Here is a 26,148-nt window from a genome sequence, read left to right as displayed (position 1 = left end):
TTGTACTTACTAAAAACACTTTTGTTTGCTGTCAGGCCCAGTGTAAAATTGTTGCCTGGGGGAAAGCAACCACTGTGCATATCTTTCTTTCATTGATAAACGGGGCTTACCTGATGAGTTTTCATTGTGTAAAACTTGTACACAGAGAAAGATGGATTTATTTGGGGTTTGGATCCTGAGGACTGTGCCCTAGAATTGCATCCTCCCAGAGCTGATGTGGTTCAGTGTCTGCATTGCTCAGCAAGGGAGCAGATACTCTAACCCCATACCTTGTCTGGGAGAGACTAGAGGATCGGGCCCAGGAGGATAGAGTGGTGCATTGGCCCTGAAAGCAAGAATGCAGGTGTCACTGGCATGATCAGCATACTGGGGAATAATCTGAAGCGGACTTCTGTGACTAGACCCTATCACACACAGGACGTGACATTATTCACAGCTGTGAATGATGTAACTAGGTTGATCTTCTTTTTAGGCCACTTTTGTTTTTACAGCTCTCACTTATTTCCTTACAGATAACTTGTGGAGTGTCTATACGGACAAAGGGTCAATTGTTGAAAAACAAGGTCAACCATCAGTTAGTGGAATAGAAGAGACAAAAGCTGGAGGCTTTCCATATGTTTTTACAGACATTATGACCTACTTCACAATGCTAGTAGGGATTTATTTCCCATCTGTGACAGGTAAATATAACAGTTTTGCATGAAAAGATACCACTGCTGTTAATTGTAGTTTTGCTGTTGACACTTTGCTCCCTCAGTTTTGGTCTATAGGTATTATGGCTAAGTTATATGTCAGAGTAGAGGGGAGGCACAGTCTACCTTGTTAGTTCAGTGAGCTATAGCCTGAAGTAGAAACCATTTAAAATAGCATTTCCTAATTTTTTGAAAGCTGAGTTCCCTTCAAGAAAATTAAACCAATTGTCTCCTCTCAGGCCTCCACATATTGCTAACGGCCTAACCAAAATTGGTGCTAACACAAAGATTGTGTATATCTCCAGAATATAATTTTCTCTTTCTTGAAATGAATGAGGGTAATTTACCCATTTGAGCTACTCTTTTGGGTTTGTCTGCAAACTTAGGCTGAAGTTTCACCTCATATGGTTTGACTAGGATATGAGCAGTGTCTCTCTTCTTCCACTACTGCAATATCTACTCAGTAACTTCCACCTGCCACCCCAGGCGATCTGGTGTATCTGTACCCATAAGGTATAGCAGGATATATGAACATATGTGTTTTGTTCTGTTTGTACACAGCACCTAGCCCAGGGGTGGGCAATAATTTTAGACAGGGGGCCACTTCGCTAATTTTTGAAGTGGCCCTGGGTCTCCCCAGAAGGCACATGGCCAGGACACTTTCATGGTCCCCCCCCCACACACTGTGATTGGCCTGGGGGTGGGGGAACATGTGAAGTCTTTGCCCCCACCTTCCCCCCCTAGAGAGAACTGCCAACTGTCCTGAACATCTGGTGGTTCCCTTTAAGCACCCACCCCCTTGTAGGGCAGGAAGTGATGAGCTGCACCCAACCCAGGCCAATTTGGGGCATGGGGGCCAGAGGAGTGCGTGAAGTCTCTCATTCCCTGCCTCCACCCTGCCAGGAGTATATGGGATTTAGAGTGAAAGTGCTGCGTGCCCCTTGCAGGGTGGGAGGAGGCCTCACATGCTTCCAGCCCCTGCCCTGCAAGGGTAGTGCTTTCGCTCTAAGTGCTGCGTGCTCCTTGCAGGGCAGGAGGAGACTTCACATGCTCTCCCACCCCCAGGCCAATTAGCACCTGGGGGTGGGAGGAGCACAAGCAGTCTCTTGCTCCCTGACTCTGCTCTGCAAGGAGTGCGTGGCGCTTGCAGGGCAGAGGAAGAGAGTGAGAGACTTCGTGTGCTCCTCCTGCCCCCAGGTGCTGATTGACCCGGGGCGGGGGAGTGGCTGGACATTGGCAGGCTGGATCCACCCACCAAGCAGGTGGATTAGGCCTGCAGAGGCCCATTTGCCCACCCCTGACCTAGCCCAATGATGTTGTGTGCGTGACTTAGGATTCCTAGGTGTTCTGTTAATACACATAATGAATAATAATATATACTGGTGCCCGAGGAGTGGAATCAGCAACATGTATGTTGTACTCGCCAATGAGTTGGCTGTGTAATTCTCCTCCCCCCCCCCCCCACTCCTTTAGTGTACAAACTGGGCAATTCTGGGGGAGATGAGTTATCTGGGGTGGTATCTCTCCTGCTGCAGTAGGTTCTCCCTTTTATATTTGCTATCAGCCCAAGTGGTATTCCTTAGCCAGTTTACTGTCTGTGAACATATCTCAGGGCTTTTCAGTCTATTAACCAGTATTTTACGGCATATAGGTACAAGGTAAAACTGTTCAAGACCCATTGGCTCATAGGCCTTCTGAACAGTCTTTTTACCCCAATCACTGTTCTGTTTTATATCACTCTTTTTCTGGACCCCCTGAAATTTCCTTTTATACAATTTGTGTTACAGTTCAAATTTCTGAAACAAGGTGAGTTTAAACTGAACAAATGTTCTGTAATCCACATAATGGAATGTCAAATGTTTCCTGTTGTTAAACATAAATTCTGTATTAACATTCTTTTCATAAAGTAATAACTATTCATTACTTTTATGGTATGAAGTTGGTTCTTTTCCCTTCTATTTAGGTATTATGGCAGGTTCAAACAGATCTGGAGACCTAAGGGATGCTCAGAAATCTATCCCAACTGGAACAATTTTGGCAATTTCAACTACATCCTTTATCTGTATCCTTTGTAATGTGTTTTAATTATTTTCTTTCTTTCAATCCACTTTATGAAGGTGGAAGTGTACAGTCCTTAGGATTTTGCTTTGAGGTTTCTCTAGGAAGACATTCAAGTTTACTGAGTTCAAAACTTAGCAGGAACAAAACAGAACCTAAACTGCAAAAGTGTCTCAATATTTTCTATTGAATCCCCAAACTCCAAATCAAAATTGATGCTGTTGGGGTGGATAATACAAGATCCTGAAATCACCCTGGGCTAACCAGTAAATATGGCCATTTGAAAAACAGGGAAAGAAACTAATGTCAAGGCATGTCTACACTAGAAAATTATTTCAAAATTAGTACATTTGAAATAATAACTCCCAAAATAACAAAATCGAAGTAGCGCATTTCCACTAGGCTGTGTCCAGACTCCATGCCTCCGTCGACGGAGGCATGTAGATTAGCCAGCTCGGAAGAGGGAAATGAAGCCGCGATTAAAATAATCGCGGCTTCATTTAAATTTAAATGGCTGCCCCGATCTGCCGATCAGCTGTTTGTCGGCAGATCGGGAGAGTCTGGACACGATGCCCCGACAAAGAAGCCTTTCTTCATCGACACAGGTAAGCCTCGTGAAACCAGGTTTACCTGTGTCGATGAAGAAAGGCTTCTTTGTCGGGGCATCGTGTCCAGACTCTCCCGATCTGCCGACAAACAGCTGATCGGCAGATCGGGGCAGCCATTTAAATTTAAATGAAGCCGCGATTATTTTAATCGCGGCTTCATTTCCCTCTTCCGAGCTGGCTAATCTACATGCCTCCGTCGACGGAGGCATGGAGTCTGGACACAGCCTTACAGAGGAGCATCAAAATTACTCAGAATTATTTCAAAATAGCGCGTCCACAGTGATTGGAGTCTGCCTCGGATTTAACGCCCCTGGAAGCACTCTGGGGAGGGGACCAAGAGGGCTGTTACTTCCTGTGGCTGCTTGGTCAGGCAAGCTGTGACACGTGTTTTCAGGGGCTCCTCCCTACGGCTGCATCTCACATACTCCTCTTCCACTACCTACCCTCTCGCAGGACACAGAATGGAAGCAGTGTGCTCTGGTTGCCCTTGGGATGACACAACTCTTACAATATGGAGTCAAAGCTGCTGCGAAGCAGTGACAGGCTCACGGGCCTCATGCTGTGCCTCATGGCATAGTATTTCCGTGCTGCCTGCCTGCTGCTCCAGCAAGATGATGACCAGCCCGAACCGGAGGCTCCCTTCACCCAGGTCCTGGTGCTCCTGCTGCTGCAAATGCCCCTCAATTCCCTGGACACCATTAAACACCACTTCTGGTGGTGGGAGACCAGTTTGGTCTGGGGGAACTGCATCATCCTGCAGCAATGGGATGACCAGCAGTGGCTGCAGAACTTCCGCATGTGGAAAGCCACCTTCCTTGAGCTCTATGACCAAGACCATAAACCAAGTTCTGCTATGGAGGGTCATCACTTTGGGCAACATGGACACCATCGTGAATAGGTTTGCCACCATGGGCTTCCCCAGTTGTGGGAGGGAGGGGCCATAGATGGCACTCACATCCCCATCCTGACCCTCGACCACTTTACCTCAGACTACAAAAGCAGAAAGGGGTAATTCTCTACAGTGCTGCAGGCCCTCATGGACCGCAAGGGATGCTTCACTGACATCAGTGTTGGCTGGTTGGGGAAGGTGCACAATGCCTGAACCTTCTGGAACTCCAGTCTTTTCCAAAGGATGCATGCCGGCACTTTTTTCCCCAAGTACACTATCAGAGTTGAGGAGGTGGAGATGTCCAGGTGCATCCTGAGCGACACAGCCTACCCCTTGCTCCTCTGGCTTATGAAGCTCTACATGGGCAGCCTGGCCCCACAAAAGAGTATTTCAATGCCAGGCTAAGCAGGTGCTGCATGGTGGTGGAATGTGCATTTGGCTGTTTAAAGGGGAGGTTCTGGAGTCTCCTCACCGGCTTGGACCTCAGCACATGCAACATCCCTTTTGTGGTGGCAGCCTGCTATGTGCTCCACAACCTCTGTCAGAGCAAAGGGGGGACTTTCCTGCCAGGGTGGGAAGCAGAGGCTGAACAGCTGGCCAGGGCTTACAAGCTGCTGGACCCCAGTGCCATTTAACAAACACGTCAAGGGGCTGTGCTCCTCAGGAAGGTCTTGAGGGAGAGTTTCAGCCAAGGCCAACTGTGAGACTCTCCCCTGTGCCTCTCAACAACGGGCTCCTGTGTGCCTTTTCTCCCCCACCCTTCCCTTTCCAGCTTTCCTCACTCCTGCAGAGAAAATTAAAAAAGCCTTTTTGTTTTGAAAACACAACTCTCTCTCTTTTTTTTAAATGTGGGGGTTAGACAACAGGGGAGGGACTGAGTAAAGAACCTGGAATGGAGGAGGGGGAAGGAAGGAGGAGGGGGCTCAGGGATGGGAGTGGGAGTGACTCTTGCTTCTGTCAGCACAGGAGGCTTTGGCTGCCTGAGAGGTCCCACCACCTTATTTTCTGGGGCCCCAGTGACTAGGAGGGGATACCACGGGGTGGGGGTGGGGAGGTAGTTGGTGATCTGCTCCATGGACAAGGCCATGCACTCCATCACCAAGGTGAGAGAGGAGCACATGGCCTCATGCTGGCTTGTCAGCTGGTCCCAGGCAGCCTTCCTCTGTTCCTGGTTAGCCCGTTGCTCCTCCTGGTCAGCAGCCCATTCCTGGCTCTCCTCATCGAGCCCCCAGACAAGGGACTGCAGAGAGGCCATCTGCTCCCTCATGAGGTCTTCCCAAGTGCATTTCCACCTGTGGATCCTGTGGAGTCAGGAAGATGGTGTGGGATGCACCAAGCGTGCAGCTGGCTCAGCTGTCAAGAAAAGTTACAAGGGCAGTCACCCCAGGAGACACTGTGTTTGAAGCCTAGCCCTAATCTCTGACCCGACACCCAAGATTTTGATTCAGATGATGGCAGTGTGCTGTGAGCAAGTCCATATGTTGCCTTGACAGCGAGTGCTTTCCAGCAGGGGCATGGACGTCCTATGGGAACATTGCTGCACCCATGGCCTGGGGACAATCAGGCATGGGAAGATGCCGGCCAGGCCAGGAGTCTGCGGGTAGAAGTGGGGGACAGGGAGTTCAGTGTCCTTCTGAGGCCTGCACACACTGGTCCAGCAGTGGCAGCATCCCACCGAGAGAGAACTTCTATCTCTACCCACTGGAGGACGGGGGGAGAAGGAGGCTTGGGGGAGATGTGTGTGAGTGGTAGAGGCCACTTGCCAGAGAGAGTGCTACTGGTGTCCCTACCTCTTCCTCTTCCCAGCAGGTTCCCATGCATGAGATCAATCTCCTCTGCATCACTGTGCTTGACCGGGGGCAGATGGTGCCCGATTGCGGGCATGAGCCTGTGCTATGTGTGGCACTGCTGTGTGTTTCCATGACCCCAGCCTTCTTAGTGGTGGCTTGTCGTGGGAAGGTGTCCCACCACAGAGGCCGGAGTAAGGCAGGCTTCTCCGGGAACCTTGTGAGAAGGAGCAAGGGATTCTTGTGTGAGAGCATCATGGAGCTGAGTGGTCTGGACTGGTGCTCCATGTGCACCCATGTGCACAGGCTGTTGTGCAGTCGCCAGGCCAAGTAGGCCAAGCAAGGAGCACACAGCCCCTCACAACTCATCGCCTGCCCCCAAGTGTATATAGGAAAAATGATGGAATTCACCTGAAGTGCCTTCCCCGGGATTGTCTGAGGCCTGGCAGACATCCTGGGAGGAGGAGACTGGCTCCAGGGTGATGAGCAGCTCCTGGCTTATGTGCACAGTCGCCTGGCTGGCTACCTCCTCTTCCTCTTCCTCCTCCTCCTCCTCCTCCTCCTCCACAACCCTGCCCTCATGGAAGCTGACACCGGGCATGTCCTGGCTGGACTTGATGACGATGGGAGAGTGTGACCGGTCCCACTCCCAGGGTGGCATTGAGTTGGTCATAGTAGCGGCATGTGTGCAGTGCTGCCCCAGTGTCCACTCTGCTCCCTGGCCTTGTTGTAGGCCTGCGGGAGCTCCTTGATTTTCATCCAGACCTGGTTGAGGGTCTGGGTGTGACCTTTCTCAGCCAGGCCGGTGGCCATCTGGCCATAAATGTCCATGTTGCATTTTGTGGTGCAGACATCTTGGAGGTTGGTCTCCTCATCCCAGACCTTGATGGGGTCCAACGTCTCTGCACTAGTCCAGGCTAGTGCTCTCCTGCATCCCTTGCCAATCACAACTGAGGGAATTGTGGGAGTACTGGCAGCCATGGGGGGCTCAGAGGGAGTGGTGGGGTCGGCCATTGCTCCATTTGCTGTGCCTTGTATGGCACAGGGATGGCAAAGCTCTCCACGTGCCGCAAGCCCTTCTCCAGCAGCCTGCTGTTGTAAGCTTCTCTGGAGAAGGGGAGCAGTGGAGCTGACAGGTGTGTGGCTAGCACAAGTGCAACTCTGAGTAGCCTCTGGAGGCCAATTACTTCAAATTAGCAGCACCAGATCATCCACACTCACACTATTATTTTAAAATAAGAATTTTGAAATAAGCGCTATTCCCTGAGGAAGGCAGGAATACAGATTTCAAAATAGCCAGCCTGTTATTTCCAAGTAACAGGCTTGGTAGTGTGGATGGTCTGTTCTGCTTGTTGTTTTGGAATAAGCGGGGTTATTCCAAAATAACTCCTTAGTGTAGACCAGGGGTTATACAGCATTACAAAATTAGGAACCAGAAAGTCTTTGTTTATGAAATGCCAAATTTTGGGTCACTTGAAATTGCTTAAAATATGAGAAAATATATATCCCTATGGTGGTGTGTTTAAATATATCATATATATAGCTATTTTCCACACAACATTGGAGTAAAGCATGGAATAAATATAGCACATCATTAAGTATGGCACAATTCCCCAACCCTTGATTAATTTTATTATTTTGTGAAAGAGCTGGAAGAAGACCACAAAAAAGTAATGTTTTTAAATTTTTTACAGATTCTTATGTAATGTGGTGTTTGTCTTCTCCAAGTTATACAACAATATAATGTGTTTTTATTTTCCTTCAGTCTCAATATTAGATCTATCCTGCATTGTATTGTTTGGTGCATGTATAGAAGGTGTAATATTAAGAGATAAGTATGTATGTTTAATTTTCATCTTTATAAAATATACGTGTTTTATGTACGCTCATAAATGATGATTATATTGGAATAAAAATATGTTTGAATAGGTTTTATTTTGGAAATTTAATTTAAATGGTGAGTGTTTATGTGATGGTTAACATTGCTAACTTTCTTAATTTCATCCTATTATTTAATTTAAAACAGATAAGTCAAAGCTGAAGATGAAAAAATAACAAAAATATGCTAAGTACACTCCAGGGTGCCTAGTGTTTTGCATCAGACTTACAGCCCCTTGTTCACCTGGTTATGGTGTGTCAGTCTTTCACAGGCCCTTCCAATCCACCAACCTTGCATGAGTAGATCACTGAACAGGGGCACACAGAGCAAAGAATCTAAATCCACTGTCCCTTCAGTTTGTGCCATATCCCCAAGAGTCCAATTTACAGGGTGGCTTGTTAATATATGCTGGCACCATCTGGTATGCCTTTTTCTGCACATTCAGTTAGGTGACTTGTTTTCTAAGCTGGGTGTGCATTTATAACTTCAAAATGTTGATGAGTGTATCCAAGGCCTGGGCATGCACAATTCTAAGATTTTGAAAACTGACTTCAGTGCATCAGGCTTCTTGCTATATGTGTCTCTGCTGCTCCACGCCCTTGCACCTGAGAAGAAATAATGTAGAACGTGATTGCCTTAGCTTTACCTTTTCCTCTTCTCTGCCAACTGCTCTAGCAAGCCTGAAAATAATGAAAAATAATAGCCTAGATACAATGCATTTATATGAAATACATTTTTACTAATAATCTTCAAACATTAAGTTACTTGCCATTTTTTAAAAAGTAAATTAATGTGAACCCTTTAAAAAAAATTCTGCATTGATTTTGCTGGATGACATCTCTCATTTCTTAAGACTCCCCTAAACTCTCTCACCTTAACTGAGCCCTCTCGGGACTCATGCATGGATCCACAGGCAAGACAGAATCACTAATCTCAAGAAACCATTGAAATTATCTTGGGCATCAGTTGCTGTTATGAAAGCACCTGGCTCCTATTCTTGATTTCCTTTGCACATTCTCCTGATAAACATCTTTCAAAAATTGCACAGATTCAGACAGTGTGTCAGGTGAAGGGCATAGGTGTGTAGATGACTGGCTAATTCTAGTTGCCACCCTTATGGGGTTTTTTACTTTCCTTTACCTCAAAGAAAACCGTCACAGCTTTGCCATTTTTTCCTTAGCACTTCTGTCCCGCTCTCTCTTCCATTTGCTATTTTGCATTAACCTGGATAGCTAATCCAACAACAATTAATGGAGGACTGCTTGCAGGCTGCCTCCATACATTCGCATGCCCAAGATTCTTAAGCTTATCTGAACAATGTTAAAAATAGTCAGTTCGCATCTATCTCCAGGTTATAACCGTACGTCACCCACTGACACTCATACATCATCTGGTACCCATGCACTGTGTACACTCAACCATTTATTTCCAAAACAATATTCGGCTATGTCTACACTTCAGGCTTTTTGCGCAAGACCTGTTTTTTGCGCAAGAGTTCTTGCGCAAAAGGTCTTGCACAAGAGTGTGTACACACTGCCATGTGCTTTTGTGCAAGGGATGTGATTTTGTGCAAGAGTGTCCATGGCAGTGTGGATGCACTTTTGCGCAAGAAAGCTCTGTTGGCCATTTTAGCCGTAGGGGTTTCTTGCACAAGAAACCCCTGTTGCCCTGCCACACTATTGCACAAGAGAGGAATAACTCTTGCGCAAGAAGCCCTATTTTCCGATGCTTTACTGTAAATTTACTTGCACACAAACAAGCGTGCAGTGTAGACTCTCCGCAAGTTTTTGCGCAAGAGCGGCCGTTCTTGTGCAGAAAGCCTGCCGTGTAGACGTAGCCTTCATGTGTATCTCCTTATTGTGTCTCTGTCTCTGACAGCATTCGTAACAGCACAGAACTTTGAAAATCTGGCTCCTAGTATTGTGGCTCTGGTTCTCATTACAGGATAATGAGTTCAATACCACAAGGAGTAGAGAGCGTATACGTAAATATTTTGGTGTTGGTATAAACAAAGTGATGTGCTTAGATAATATGGAAGTCATATCTTGCAAAGACACATGTAGTAATAAATCTGATTACTTCACAGCTGTATTGTAAAACTGAGCTGCTCCATTCTTTAATAGAATAAGAAAGAGGATATATCAGTTAGGGAAACCCAAACTATCTTGTTAAAGTATTGAGTATCATTCATCGAGTGCTAAAAAATTTAGAAATGTGCATATTGAGCATAGCAGAAGACTTATCACTTTAGCATTAACTATTCTTTCTTGTTCATTTATGTTATCTTTTCCCCAAGGTTTGGAGAAGCAGTTAATGGAAACCTAGTGATTGGTACACTGGCATGGCCTTCTCCATGGGTAATTGTAATTGGTTCATTCTTCTCTACATGTGGTGCTGGTCTACAGAGTCTTACTGGTGCACCTCGGCTATTGCAGGCTATTGCGAGAGATGGCATAATACCATTTCTTCAAGTGAGCTACTTTTTTTCTTCAGTATTTTAAATGCAGTTACATTTACATTGCATGTATATTGTTGACACTAGTATGTTTTCAATTCTTTTTATTATTGTTAGTGCTGCAGAGCCATGAAAGAATGATGGGGTGCTAGCTTTACCTGTGTGAGCAGTACCAAAAAGATCAGGGTAGAGGTGGTGGTGTAGGCTTGAGCAATGCAAGTTGGTATTCAGGATTATGGGTGAACTTGTAAAGTCTGCACCTAACCCGTTAACTACACTGCTATTTTTAGCAAACCTAGTATGACTAAAGCTAGTAGAGGTATGTTTGTCTGAACTGAAGTCACACCTTGGATTGCAGTACAAACATAACTTGAGCCAAAGCTAGATTTTAATTTAATTTTTAAAAAAGGTAAATCAAGTTGCATTTGCAGCCTACACTTTGTCCTTATGTATCTGTGTGCAGATTTATTATCTTTATTCTTCGATCAATCAAGATGTGCACTGTGAAACTGAGGCAGAATTGGACCCGCTGAATTTTGTTATGGTTGGAAATATGCAAGCCAGCAAATAATGAACAAGTTAATGTTCAGATTCCAGAGTAGGTTTAGAGTTCAGGTGACATTTATTTGTACACTAGAAGATTTACCTGGCATTGCTCTGATCCTTAACTCAATTAATTTTTATTTTTTGGAAAATAAAATGAATACCTGCAGTCTGTTCACAGGGACTCTGAGGGACAGTCCCAGCCTGCAGTGGTCCCCCCAATGGCCTGTAAGCCTGCAGCCTGTCTCGGGCAAAGGCATGGTTCCCAGCTCTGACCTCTCTTTGGGGGGAGGAGGAAATTTCTGGTTAGGACTGGGGGTAGTAGGGTGGGAGTCCAGAGAGCAGAGGTCTTTCCCTGGCAGTGTTTTAGGGCAGAGCCCCATCCCAAACAGGCCAGTCTCTTTTCCAGCCAAAGTAAATGTTGAAAACTATAAAAAACTGCAAATAAAAATCAAAAGGAGAACAGGGTTACAATGGATGCAAAAATGTTAACTCAGTCGTCTCCTGTTATTTTGATACATTTTCACTCTTTTGGACAAACATGGAAAATGACTAATATTAGGAGGTGCAGAAAAATATGCAAAGGTGCAAGAGACCTTAAGACATTTGAAATATGGCAAGATATGTTTGAGAAAAATGGGGGTTTACAAGAAGAAGGAGAGTTTGAATAAAAGAGAGGGGGGATTGAAGGATGAGGGAAGGCAAGGTGTGGAATGGGGAATGAGAGAGAGGAGAAACTGGATTGTTGTGGTTGTTGTTATGGTTGTGTGGCGAGATGAGGAGGGAACATATACTGTTATGTGTATTCTTTGGAACATTGAAAGCAGTCTTTGATCTTTCTACCTTACAACACCTTTGTGAGTAAAATTTCCTCAGTGGATTTGGCCATAAGTTCTCCCTTATCCCATATCTCAGCTACTGGGCTCCTTCTACTGATTTATTGTAGGCTTTTCTATAAGCTTTTCCATGCTGTTTCCCTTGTTTGTTGTTTTCTTCCTTTAAGGCAGTATCAAGAATTAGACCCATGATTAGTAATGTTATGTTGCTCGTCTCCTGCATCACTGAAATGTAGATTCTGCATTATAAAAAATGTAGCTTTGCTATGTCAAGTCTTAATGCATGTAAATTTGCTTTTTAATATATAAGGGAATCTGCTTATGCATGTAGATTTTAAATTGTTTTTAAAATGACTTTAACCAGTAAATGTGTTGGATTTTATTAAAGATGGTTTCTCTTTGGTTTATTTTGAGAATTATATATTGAACAGATTTACTCATTTTACTGAATATTTTAATTGAATTAGGTATTTGGTCATGGAAAAGCAAATGGTGAACCAACTTGGGCATTACTTCTCACTGCTTGTATATGTGAGATAGGAATTCTCATAGCTTCATTGGATAGTGTAGCACCAATTCTTTCAATGTAAGTATGCATGTGAAACATAGAATTGTTTTTTTTAAAAAACATACATATTATTGAAATTATTTAACTTAGTTGCCAAGACTTTTTTCTTGTCTTTGAAATACTTTTCAGATCTTATAGTTAGTAATGGTTACAGCTAACCTGAAGAGAACCTAGACTGACCATATGTGATTAAATGCTAAATTAAATGAATGCTTAACTGAAATAGGGTTCCATAACTTATTTAACTTAGTACTGCATACACTCTGATTAAAATATTAGCACTATCTGAAAGCAACACAAGCCGTATCAAATGGACTGAGATCTGACTAAATGGGAGATTTCACAAATCAGTTCTGATGATGGAGTTATTATATAATAGGGGAATTTCTAGTGAGATCCAGTAGGGATCTATTCTTGTCCTATGGCTATTGAATATCTTCACTTGTGATCAGGAAAAAATATAAAATAATTGATGGTAAAGTTTGCAGATGCCAGAAAATAGGTTATATGATAAATAATGCCGGGGACAAGTCGATTCTATAGATCAGGGTAGGTCACATTGACTAAGTGGGTTCACTTGAACAAAATATACTTAGCACATCTAAATACAAGATCGTGCATCTGGGAATCAAGGATGTAGATTGCATTTATAGCATGGAAGACTATTTTGACAAGCAGTGACTCTGAAAAGGGCTTAGAGGTTATGGTGCATAACCATGAGCTCCCTGTGTGATAGAATAGCTAAGTGAGTAAATGAAATTCTTTCATAAACTGCTAGCCAGAGGAGATCATTATGATCATCCAGTCTGATTTCCAGCAGAGCCATATTTTAGGCTATTGAGCGATCTCAAAATAATTCCTAGAGCATATCTTTTAGATAAATATTCAATCTATATTTAAAAATTGTCAATGATAGAGAATGTACCACAACCCTTGGTGAACAGTTCCAATTACTCTGTCAAAAGCACATACCTTATTTCTAGTCTAAATTTGTCTAGCTTCAACTTCTAGCCATTGGATCATGTTATACTTTTCTCTGCTAGACTAAAGAGTCCATTATTAAATATTTGTACCCCATGTAGCTTTCAGACTTTAATCAAGTAAACCCTTAACCATCTCTTTGCTAAGGTAAATGGATTGAACTCCTTGAGACTGTCACTTAAAGCCATGCTTTCTAATCCTTTATTCATTCTGCTAATTCTTCTCTGCGCTATCTCCAATTTATCAATATCTGTCTCGAGTTGTGGACACCAAAAATAGACTCAGAATTCTAGCTCGTGGTCACATGCCAAATGCAGAGATAATATTAACCTCCGTATTGCTGCTCAAGATTCCCCTATTTATGCAACCCGAGATTCTATTAGCCTTTTCTGACCACAACATCACATTAGGAGCTAAAGTTCAACCGATTATTCATCACAACCCCCAAATCTTTTTCAGAGTAACTGCTTCCCAGGCTAGAGTTCCCCATCAAATAAGAATGGCCTGTAATCTTTGTTTCTTGGATATGTAAGGCTTGGTCTACACTGGGAGTTTAGGTCAAACTTAGCCACATTAGGTCGATTTTCTAAACAATAAGTCTGCACCATGAAGCCTGTTGCATTGACTTTAAGGGCCATTAAAGTCAATTTCTGTACTCTTGCTTTCACAAGGAGTAACCACTAAATTCAACCTTGCATGGTTGACTTTGCAGTAGTGCAGATGCAGCGCTTTGAAAGTCGATATTCATGGGCTCTGGGAGGTGTCCCACAGTCCCCCGCGGTGACTGGTTTGGCCATGACATTTGACCATACTGCTCTCAGGTGAGCAGACCTCAGAACAGTCAGCGCATGTGACCATGAGTTCTCAGTGCCACAGATGAGCACCAGCATGGAGCATGCAGGAGATCCTGGTGGGGAGAGGAATCTGTTCTCACAGACCATCAAAACAAATGCAGATATCTATGCCAAGATTGCAAAGGGCATGGAGATTTCCTCACTCTGAATTGATTCCAACTAACTGGTAGCTGTTTGGCATTGTAAGTTTCCACTGGTTAATTGCTACTCAATTCTCTATTGTCAGAGAGGGTCTCATTCTGATATTCTTGTGCTTCAGGGGAGGAAAATGCAATTTGCAAACTTCCATATTCACAAGGCCACTTTCACGGAAGTTTTGCAGTCGCTGGTGATCATCCCATACTTGCATCGCAATGAGGTTCCATCAGTCTGTGCTTGTCTGATGGTACCAGAACCGGCATTTCACTATGTACAGAGGATCAAATGCCTGTAGCATTTGCCAGTCACTCAGCTCAAGTGCTTCACAGAAGAGTATGTTCATGGCCTCCTGAGATTTATTGTATTCCTGCAGACTCTGGACATACTCCAGCAGTAGGCCCACCAATGTTAAAATCATCATACTGTTTTGATGCTCAGTGGCATTCAGGATGGGGCCCATGCTTACACTGCTATGGCATCTACATGGATAAGCAAGAGAAAAAAGGATGCAAAAAGACTGTTTGGTCTTGCTCTCAAGTTGGGTGTGAGGGTGTGTGGAAATGAGTGCATTAGGGAATGTTAATGACATATACCCAGAACCACCCACTGCACTGCTTTGGTCCCAGTGTGCACTGGAAACATAACCCAGAATGCCAAAGGGGCAGCAGGCATTGTGGGGTAGCTATCCCCAGTGCATTGCTCTCCAAGTCAACCGTAGCCACCCTACTGGGGATGCACTACTTCAATCTCTGTCAAATTCTTGCACACAGTGGGGACATGCACCATCAACTTTACAGAACCGGGTGCTAAAAAGTCAACCTTAATAAATTTGACCCTTTCTCATAATGTAGACATGGTCTATGTAAAGAAACATGATGGACATTCAGAGAAGTGTATTACCTTTATATATGGTATAAGTCAGACCTGAGTCCAGTGCTACCAAAACATCTATTGTACTTACATGGCCCTAATTATTGTGGTATCTGAGTGCCTGACAGTTTGTGAGGCTTTCTTGTGTTGTAGTGTCCTAACCCCAGGACATTAGAGAGTCAAGGTGGGCAAGGTAATAAGACACGCTTTTGAGTGACAAAGACCTCTTCAAACAAGACATCATAGGCTTAGAAGATAGTGATGTAATGCATATTTAACTCAATAACTCATCCTGAAAACCTCTTTAATATTTCTTTCAATTAGGATAGTTGCTCTAGTAATTCACCCACAATGTTGCAATAAGCAGCTGTTTTCCATATTTTCCTATTTAAAATATTTCTAATATCAAATGTCTTTCCTATTTTATAGGTAATTTCAGTAAATGTGAGGTTGTTTTTCCTCTACATTAAGATAGATTAAGCCTTACAATATACCAGAGACCATAGCTGTTACATGAAAAATGTCTCTTGCCTGAAAACTTGAAGAGCATCAGTAGCACTTTTCTTTTAAAATATTTTTCCTGTCCGCAGTGATATCTTTAAACCAAAAGAATTATGTCTGTATTAACAGTTGCAAGAAAATTGTCTAAGAAGGATACACTTTATGGCACATCTTTAATCTGGTATTTGTCTGTTTTAGAAAGGAGAAATGAAATAAACAGGATCCGCTAAAAGTATGTGAAATAATGCTACAGGGAATGTAGACTGAGCATTTCTATTAATCTTTTCTAAAATACAGTATCAAAAGGACAATCAGTAAAAATAAAAATATCTAAATTTAAAACTTAAAAAATAAACATTTTTAACAAAATACACTACATGTGGAACTTAGGCTGTACAGTATAATGCTACAAAGAGATTAGTAAAATGTATAAAGGATTAGTTTTATATAAGTAACAAAAAATACCTAAAATTACAACAATAAAGATTTTTGATAAAAGTTTTTTGAGAGATATAAACCCTGTTTCATGTTTCAAAGTGTAAATGATGGTTCATTCTTTGTCTACTAAAGTGCATCTTCTGAAACATCTGGTACTCACCACTATCAGAGATTATCATCTCTCATCTCAATATCAAACTATTATCCAATTTGACTTAGTATTTCCCGTGTTGCTATACCAAACTGAACTTTCTGTAAATATATTTATGTATTCCTATGTGCATGATAGATTTTATATGTGAGATTATTGAGTTCGTTTCTGCTCTGAAAGATATGTCTTTCTCTACAGGTTTTTTCTAATGTGCTACATGTTTGTGAACTTGGCCTGTGCAGTGCAAACTCTTTTATGCACTCCAAACTGGAGACCTCGTTTCAAGTATTACCATTGGTAGGAAATCTTTTCATGTACATTTCTTATTTAGAAGAGCAATATTGAATGGCTTAATTTTAAAAATAGAGTAAAGGAGAGAGTTTGGGAAAATATTTTTCCCTGTTGATTTCAGTTACTTCTAAGTTTGATGTAGATAGTAAGCAAGACAGAAATAGTTATGAACAAGAGCCCACAAAATGACAGTTGAAGTTAAAGCCACATGGGAGTTTATTTCAGGAATGGGTGAGGTTCTGTGGCCTGCAGCATGCAGGAGGTCAGACTAGATGATCATGATGGTCCCGTATGACCTTAAACTCTATGAATCTATGAACATAACCTCTGTGCAGCCTTAATTCAGTCCCCTTAATGTATTTATTACTATAGTCTTTAATTACATACTTACATACACAATTTCATTTCTATAGGAACCATTGCTGTAGTCCTAAACTTCTCCCCCTCACACTCCCAGTCACTGGAGTACATGACTTTGCCATTCAAATAATAGTAATTTTGGACATAAAATTAACCTATTCATATACACACTTTCATTACAAGATTTCTCTTCTTCACCTGCAGTTATGTTTACTGAATGGTTTTAAGAAGTACTGATTTTGGCCGCTCAAAAATGTGCCAGAACAGTATTTTGGTGCAACTCAGGACCTAACTGGACCCTTGCCTGACACAGGGAATGGATAGTTAATTCAATATTTATGTTTACCTTTATCATTCAGTGTGTAATCCCAGGTTGTATTAAATGCACACCATCCAAACCCTCAAAAGATAAATAAAAAAATATTTTTTTCTTTCTTGGAGTCTCTTCGGTGTTCTCTCTGTAATAGCCAGGTGCTTCACAAACGTTATTGAAGTTAGATGATGTTGTTATCCCAATTTTGCACATGGAAAACTGAGACAGAGAGATTAAGGCCAAAGTTATCAAAAGTGTCCTCTAATTTGGATGCCTAATTTGAGGAAGTTATGCTCTGATTTTTCAGAATACTTAGTATTTTTACAGTACTTAATGGTCAGTGCACAGTTCCACTCAACTTCAGTGGCAGCTGAAAGCTTTTGGTCTTCTATTACATCATTATTTTGGAAAACTCATATAATTACATTAATGCACTATTTATAATTCCAGAACAATGGAATTGGCTATAAACTCATTTTCATTGGCTCACTAAACTTAAGTAAATTAGAAGTCTGATTTTAAACATTGTGCTGCTCAGTTTTGCATATAATTTGTTCATACATTTGTTTCAAATATATGCTGCAACTTGGAATTTGCATGAACCGGTAATTTGTAGTGCATGTGCAGTTACCTAAGCAGTCATTACATGGGTGGTAATGGTAGTGCACATACTTTTGAAAATGAATAGTTGCTTGGAGTCAGCGCTCATATCTAAATGGTTCTTTTAATTCTTATAAACTTCAAGGAAAGGCACAAATCTGTGCTTTAAAACATACTGTGTTAACACCCAACCTGAATCTGGAATATGTACTGTGCTACCCTTTTCAGTTACATGCAAAGATTAAAACTCCTTACATTATTCCCTTACATGGGTTTTCTTTTACTTAGCATTTTATTATCTTTTGAAAGAGGCAATTAGAGAATTTGAACTTTTTATTATTCAAATTTTATACTAACACGGTGTGGGTTACTGCCCTGAAGTAGTATGCAGATTCCCAGCAAATATCTGTCAAACTCACTGCCAGTGTGTGCTTGAACCCCCCCTAGTGCTGATGGAGAGAGGATGACATCCCATGACGGCTACTTCTGCTGTTAGGGGCAAAGGTCCGTGTGGTAGATGGAATGGGTCCCACTGTGCTGTGCTCATGTCAATAGTAACACTGTTGCTTGCTGCAAACTAAGAGTAAACATCCTTGTTTTTTGTAAAATGTAAAGAAATATTTCACTTCCCCCTCACCCTTCCACCCCCAAAACCTCAATCAGCTACTAAATCTTAGTACTGCTACACTGTTACTTGAGTTCAAGGACTTTAGCTGGAAGTATGAAAAGGTTGTTTTCTTTTCTTGACCAACCACTGAAAGAGGACAGGTAACATATTGAAAGAAAGTTATATGTACTGAAGTAAGTTGCTTTTAGAGACACCATAGCCAAGAACATATACTTCATACCTTTCTAGTCCAGAACTCTCTGGTCTGGAAACATCTGTCATCCAGAATGATTTTAGTAAGCCAGATGTCCATTTTTCATGGATGTGACCAACTTTTCTGTGGTCCCATATGGTTTCCTTACAGCCACCAATCCTAGCTCTCAGTGTTCTGTGCTGTTATTTAGTTTTAATTTTAATATTGACCTCCTGTAGTCCGGAAAATTCTCTGGTTCCAAACAGGTCAGGTCCTGAGGGTACCGGACTAGAGAGGTTCAATCTGTATTTGGCAAAATTTCTGACTTTGGTAAGTGACTCAGGCTTGAATCTGCCGTATTTGAGATCTGGATTCCCAATTTGTGTGAACTGTGGTGCCTTACTCAGTAATGAGCTTTTTGAAGTTCATAGAACTGTTAACACCCAGTTGTAGTACTGACTTTACATCTAGGTGATGAAATGTTAGTCCCCTTAAAATCATTGGGAATATGATGCTAGGATTTCCCCTGCTAGGGGCAAAGGTCTTGCTTCAAACATGGTGAATTTCCCTTAGGCAAGTGTTTCTTAAACTGTGTTCCGTGGTACACCGGTGTGCGGCAGAGAACAACAGAATTCAAAATGGCCACCCTTAAAGGGGCAGGTGACCCTTTTTTTTTCCTTAATAACTTTCCTCCCGACCTTTTTTGCTCAACAAAAATCCTTGGTGTTCCTCATTTTAAAAAAAATGGTTTGGTGTTCCTCAATCTTAAAAAGTTTAAGAAACATTGCCTTAGGCTAAAGGGTATTTTGTTTGGGACAAAAAGCAAAAAAAGCAATATGTATTTTATCTATATCCCACCTGGACTCACAGGCCATGTCTACACTACATGGAAAATTAACGCTGCCGCGGTCAAACTTCCGTGCAGGGGTGGACTGGCAATCAAAATAGGCCTGGAAAATGGGTTGAGAATGGCCCACTTTTTCACATCAAAGAATTTTTTTAAAATTTACTCTTTGACCTCCATTAGCCACGCCCCTGTTAACCATGCCCTAGCCCCCATTAGCCACACCCCCTGACTCCCATTAGCCAGGCCTCTGGAGGTAGCACTCTCGTGGCAAGATGGACACATGACAAGAAGTAAAAGGTGTCATGTGACCCCTCTCTAAGGACTTTTCCCACTATCCTCCTACAATAGGGATTAGTTTGGCCCCCACCAAACTCCCCTCATACAACTATCCTGCAATTGCATTAACCCAATGTGTGTGACATTAACTCGGGGGTGTAGAGGCTGGGGGAAGTGTTCCCTCTAAGAGTTTCCTCCCATGAGCAGAATGAATTTTGTGTTGTGCACCAGTACTGAGTTCATGTGGCTTGTTTGAATGTGCCACTGTGGTACTCAAGTTATTAAAAAGATCTTATAAACCTCTCCTTCTTCCCTCTGTTGCCCTGTCTCCTCCCCTTACTCCATCAGCTCCCCTGGTGCCTGCTTCCCCACCAAACCTCACCCTCTTCTGCTGTCCTGACTCCTGCCCTCATTGCCCTCAGCCCTCCTGCGACCTGCCCCCCTCCACCAGTCCTTCTCTCTTCCCTGTGCCCACTCCTCCAGTAGCCCCACTCTGATCATGTGAGATACCCCTCCTCATCCCCTCTCCTAACATCTCACTCACATACCTGCCCTGCTTCTCTCCTCTGGTGCTGATCGCTCTCCTGCAGGTATCTGCCCTTCTGCTTCATCCGCAGAATCCTCTGGCACCTGCATCTTCCCTTACCCCTGTACCCTTCTGGTGCCCCTCCTTCCCTCACTGCCCCTTTCCCCTTTGCCCTCTTTTTCCCTGATGCCCACCTCCTCACAACTCTCTGACCCCATTCCCCTCATGCCCCTGTGCCCTCACACCTGACTTGCTCCATCCCCGCCTTCCTCATGCCCACCCCTTCTTTCAAACCTTATTCCAGCACCTCCTCCCTCTAGCTTCCAATTCCTTTACCCTCTCCTCTCCCACCATAATCCTGTCCCCTCCCCCACTGACACCTCCCCTCCTGCCCTTTTCCTCATTGTCTCCACTTGGCCCCCTGGCATTTGTCTCTCCTCTACTCTGTCCCTTGGTGCCTTCCCCTTTTTTCTCCTGATCTGCCCCCTCCCCTCAGCAAAAGTCCCTTCCTCTCCCACCTCTTCTCCCTATTTTTCCTCCCTCCCTTCCCCTCCCCCACCTTCTGCCTTCCAGTTTGTGGTGCTGGAGTCTGTGATTGGGCCCCAGAAGTCCCCGCAGCCCTGGCCCTGGCTGCTTCTGAGGCTCCTGACCACTTGCCGGGCCTGAAGCTGGGTCACATGATGCAACTTTTGGCCAGGCGGTTTTAAAGTCCTGGGCCATGACGTCACACCACGCCCGGGCGTCTCCCCACTCACCTGTTGCGTGGTGTTTGAGCACACTACGCCTGCACTCCCTCGGCCCCACCGTGCCCTATAAATGGCCTGCGCCAGGGAATTTAAAGTGCAGGGCTGCGGTGCCCTGTCACAATCCCCCTCCTCCTCCAGCAGCCGCCAGCTGGCCCTTCGGAGGATGGCCCACCGGGAAATTCCTGGTATCCCACCAGGCCAGTCCGCCTCTGCTTCTGTGGTTCAATTTAGCAGGTCTAGTGAAGACCCACTAATTCAAACTGAGAGGATGTCCCCATAGACACCGGTATTCCTGCTCCTCACAAGGAGTTGGGGAAGCCAATGGGAGTGTTTGCTCCTGTTGACCTTCTGCTATGTAGGTGGTGATTTAAGATATGTTGACTCCAGTTACCTTATTAATGTAGGTGGAGCTGCATATCTTAAGACGACCTTCCCCTTTATTGTAGATGAGGCTTCAGCTCTTTGTGTGAGCTGCTGAAGTGAGATCCCCTGAGATGGTTGCCCAGAGTGCTAATGCAATTCTGGGGATTTTTGGCAACAAACCAAAACCATGCTATGCCTTGTGTGAAATGCATGTGGGAAATTAAAATTTTTTACACGTTTGAGGCTTGGCCAGATCTAAACTGATTTTCTTGAAGCCAGCAAAAGGCATTTTGTTGACTCCAGGACAATCCACTTGCCAAATTTCAAAGGCTTGCTGCAAGTATAAGGGCTCTTTGAAAAAGAGTGTAAGAATTTTTAATAAAGGAATAGAGTAGACGGCCCAAAAATAGTCATTGCTGGTGCTCAACATATAATCTTTTGTTTATAAATCTCATACTATTTCTCTCTGATTTAAACAAAAACAGAAAAAATTCTCCTTGTTTAGTTAATGACCACTTCTTATTGATGTATTTTTGTCTTTTTAAAACTTCTACTTTCTTCTGTTTTTTCAACCTGAATTTTTTTTTATTTTTTTATTTTTGTTACTATTTTAAATCCTAAAGTGTCTTTTTTAGCCTTTGTAGCAAAAAGGTTTCTCTATAGTTTCTTACTACATTAGATACTTATCATACACCAATTTGTATTACCACATAACATACTTATGGCAGCATATCAGTAGAGAAATATATCATACTTCAGTACTTGAATTTAACAAGAATATTATTAATATTGGCTGTTTTACCTGCATTTATATGGAATAATATAAATAATGAAGAATTCACTTCAAAGTTTATGGGTGTTAAATAACATTGAGGGATAAAAGACCTGTTTAAAACTTGAGGAGAGTTATGGGCACAAGTAGAGAGATTCTGAATTGAACATCGCGAGCATGGAATAGTGAGTTCAGTTTTCAGCATTTTCAGAACAATTATTGAAGTTCTTGCCAATGCATTTAAATTATGAAATCTTTTTTGTTAGGGGGTCTTTCTGGGAGTTAGTTTAATGAAAGAATTGGCTTTGTAAAACATTTGCATACATGTTATGAACTCAGAAAATGTGCTTCTTTTTAGGTCTCTTTCGTTCCTGGGGATGAGTTTATGTTTTGCCTTGATGTTCATTTGCTCTTGGTACTATGCTTTGATTGCCATGCTAATTGCAGGATGTATTTACAAGTACATAGAATATAGAGGGTAAGATGATGTATTTTATTCCTTATATTGAATTTATTTTTATTGGAGAATTAGTACTGGGAAAATTTGAAATGTTATGTTTGAATGTTAATGTCAAGAAGCAAACTTAAGAAAGATACATGTTTCTGAAGCCCTAAAATTCCACCTGTTCTGCAGGAAATTTCAAGCAAAATTACATAATTGAGTATGTATAAAAAGGGCATTCCTTTCTGCAAGACAGAGAGAATGTCAAAGTGCCAAGATACTTACTGTTTGTTTATACAAACACATAATGCAGAGAAAAGATCACAGGATCTGCAGCTCTAGGGCAGTGCTGCCTTGTGCACAGCATTGGCCAACTGACTAGGTCTCTAGACAAGAGCAATCTGCAAGTTAGAGCTGCTCTAGAGACCCACAGCAGCTTCTGAATGCTGCTAGCAGTAATGAAGCGAACAAAAATGTTAATTTCAATGAGCAGTGTCAGGTTAGGGATTCAAAGTTTATTTTCAGAAACAACTTGTGTTGTTATTGCTAAAGTGAATTTTGGGGCTATTCCTGATTCTTGGAAAAATTTAAATAAAACATACATGATTTTATTCTGATTTGGAACAAAATCAAATTTTACACAATGAGAAGTTTGCTGAAAACTAGAAATCCCATGTTTTGGCCAGTTCTGTAGCAGACCATCCATTCATTATGGCTAGCACATTTATCTTTAACCCTATTAAAAACAAGTCATAGTTGTCTGAGAAGAATAAAAGTATCTGGAGCCTGCTGATGCCAAAGTAAGAATGAATAAAGAAGAGTTTTATATACTAAATCAAATTCCCTACTGCAGAAAAATTCACACTATAGCCCAAGTCTGCAATCATTTCCTCACATCTGGGGCCAAACTTATTTCTGGTTAGGGTGACTAAAGAGCAAGTATGAAAAATCTGGACACTGTTGTTTTGGGGTTTTTTTTGGGGGGGGGGGGGAGCAGGGAGTATACAGTTACATATAGAAGACAAAGCCTGTAATATTGAGATGTCCCAATAATATTAGGATGTCTGGTCACCCCATTTCTGGTTCTTACAGTTCAGATATAACAGTAGATAGGAGAGGCTGAGAATGGAGGAGGCTGAATGAGCATACAGTGATCATTTCATTTCTATGAGCAGTGAAGATTAAAAGTTTCTTACAGTTATAGGCCCCAGATAATGAAGTTATTCCAAGGTGATTCCCAAGAAATATCAATAACAGTTTTGATGGAAAAAATCTTTTTATTTCCATTCATTCCTTTTGTTAAGGAAAAACCTTGTAAAAAAGGTACCTCCTTAGATTCTATATTGAGTTCTTTAACCAATCAAATCTCCCATTCATAGATCATAGATTCCAAATCCCCAAAGGACCAATATAATTATCTAGTCTGACCTCATGCAGTACACAGGCCATAGAACTCCCCCAAAATGATGTGTATAACAGATTTTAGGGGGAAAAAATCTATTTTTATTTAAAACTTGTCAGTGATGGAGAATCCATCACAACCTTTGGTAAATTGTGCCATTGTTTAACTTCAACTTCACACCATTGGATTACATTGTATCTTGCAGAGACCATTATTAAATATTTGTTCCCCATAGAGGTATTTATAGACTAATCAAGTCACATATTAATCTTCTCTTTGTTAAATATATTGAGCTTCTTGAGTATATTCCCATAAGGCATGTTTTCTAACACTTTAAGCGTCCTCAATTTATCAACATTATTGAACTGTAAAAACCAGAACTGGACACTGTATTCCAGCAGTGATTGCACCAATGCCAAATACAGAGATAAAATAACCTCTCTGTTGCAACCTGAGATTCCTCTATTTATGTATCCAGGGTTTTCATTAGCCTTTTTGGCCATAGCATTGTATTGGGAGCTAATGCAATTTTTCTTTTCAGTTGCTGCTTCCCAGAATAGGGTTCTCCCCCATCACAGAACTATGGCCTATGTTCTGTGTTCCTAGAAATGTGCATTTACAGTTAGCCATATTAAAACATATATTGTTTACCTGGGCCCACTTTATGAGGTGATCCAGATTGCTATGCATCAGGGTATGTCAACATAGTGTATGGAATCGATCTTCCCAGACAGGGTTAATAGACTCATGCTTATGGGGCTCAAAATATCCCTGCATGCAATACTTTGCAATTGCATCTTGGGCTGGAGTTTGTGATCTTAACCCCCTACAGCCCTCCCCCTCTACGCTTTAGAACCTGAGCTCTACCTCAAGCTGCAACATTTTCACAATTATTTTTAATGTGGTAGTGCAAGCATGACTGTGTTAAGCTCGAGTGGGAGGCATGGGGCGGCAAAGGTTCTATTGCCAGTTCTGTAATGAGATGAATAATTTTTTTTGTCTTTTGCCAGTGCTCAAATAGCTAACCTTTTTATTTAGCTCTCCTATCTGAAATATGATTATTGTTTTTAGTTTGTTAAATCTGGAGGTAATGGGAGGAAGAGGACCAATTTTCTGAGATGAATTGCGATTTACTGAGTTGTTACACTGTCCAATCCTTCATATAGAATGTTTTTTAGATGGTGTTCTGTCAGCTAAACAAGTCACTTAGGGTATGTCTACAGCATTATTTTGGAATAGAGAATAACTGACGTTATTCAGAAATAACAAAATGTGTGTCTACATTAAAAGTCTTTATTTCAAAATAATGTTGAGCTGAAGGACTTCTTACTCTGACTCATGGTAACCCTCATTTCATAAGAAGTAAGGGAAGTCGAAGGAAGAGTGTTCTTCGACTTCCTGCTGTGTGGACACTGCCAAAAGCCGAAGTAAGCTATTTCACCTTAAGCTACGAAGTTGACGTAGCTGAAGTTGTGTAGCTTAATTCGACTTTAGCCCTGCTGTGTAGATGTACCCTTAGTTATAAAGATACTGGTTTATATTGCATTAGAAAACTTATTTTGTTAATGAAGTTTCTTTTCCTATACCTCAAAGAGCGGAAAAAGAGTGGGGAGATGGAATCAGGGGTTTATCCTTGAATGCAGCTCGCTACGCTTTACTTCGGGTTGAACATGGTCCTCCTCACACAAAAAACTGGAGGTAAGAATCCAAGAAGCCCCTCTATTTTAAAAATGAATAGCTTTCAGGGTAGAAATGTTGTTGCTGCTGGAAAATTGTATAGATTTCAGTGATCTTAAAACTACAGTAGGATTCATAGAGAACTAGAATGTTTACAAAACAACTAAGCTAATAACCAAAGTTAACTGGAACTAGACTTGGAGTTTTCACTTTGCAGTGTGTAATGGCACATGCTCTATTCTCACCAGCTCATGACTAGAAATGTATGACTCTCCAGTGAGTGGTACCTCCACGTTATTTAGTTATATTCTGGCCACCAACCCCAATGCAGAATTGTGCAGCCAAATATTTTCTTATCTTTTCAAATAGTTGTTTGCCTTTTTTACAGAGCCAAAGAGGAACAGAGTTCTCTCTCCTTTGGGATCTCACACATACTGTGCTCAACTAACCCAATTCCTTCTGCCTCACTTCCTTCCTCTATCTTA

At 42.2% G+C, this 26,148-nt stretch overlaps 1 protein-coding gene across 3 annotated transcripts in view; it reads left to right on the top strand.

Moving 5' to 3' along the window:
* The window catches only part of SLC12A7 (solute carrier family 12 member 7), a 164,649-nt gene that overhangs the window by 95,469 nt on the left and 43,032 nt on the right, over positions 1 to 26,148 (top strand). For all 3 annotated transcript variants that reach the window (XM_075921508.2, XM_075921509.2, XM_075921510.2), the window contains exons 9-16: positions 513 to 680; positions 2,656 to 2,754; positions 7,812 to 7,869; positions 10,210 to 10,384; positions 12,215 to 12,333; positions 16,447 to 16,545; positions 22,501 to 22,620; positions 25,580 to 25,684. In XM_075921508.2, coding sequence (XP_075777623.1) covers positions 513 to 680; positions 2,656 to 2,754; positions 7,812 to 7,869; positions 10,210 to 10,384; positions 12,215 to 12,333; positions 16,447 to 16,545; positions 22,501 to 22,620; positions 25,580 to 25,684 — 943 coding nt within the window. The remainder of the gene's footprint in view (positions 1 to 512; positions 681 to 2,655; positions 2,755 to 7,811; positions 7,870 to 10,209; positions 10,385 to 12,214; positions 12,334 to 16,446; positions 16,546 to 22,500; positions 22,621 to 25,579; positions 25,685 to 26,148) is intronic.

This window comes from Pelodiscus sinensis, chromosome 2 (genome assembly GCF_052426305.1).
Source record: "Pelodiscus sinensis isolate ZL-2025 chromosome 2, ASM5242630v1, whole genome shotgun sequence".
Lineage (NCBI taxonomy): Eukaryota > Metazoa > Chordata > Testudines > Trionychidae > Pelodiscus > Pelodiscus sinensis.
This window is presented reverse-complemented; position numbering and strand designations above follow the sequence as displayed.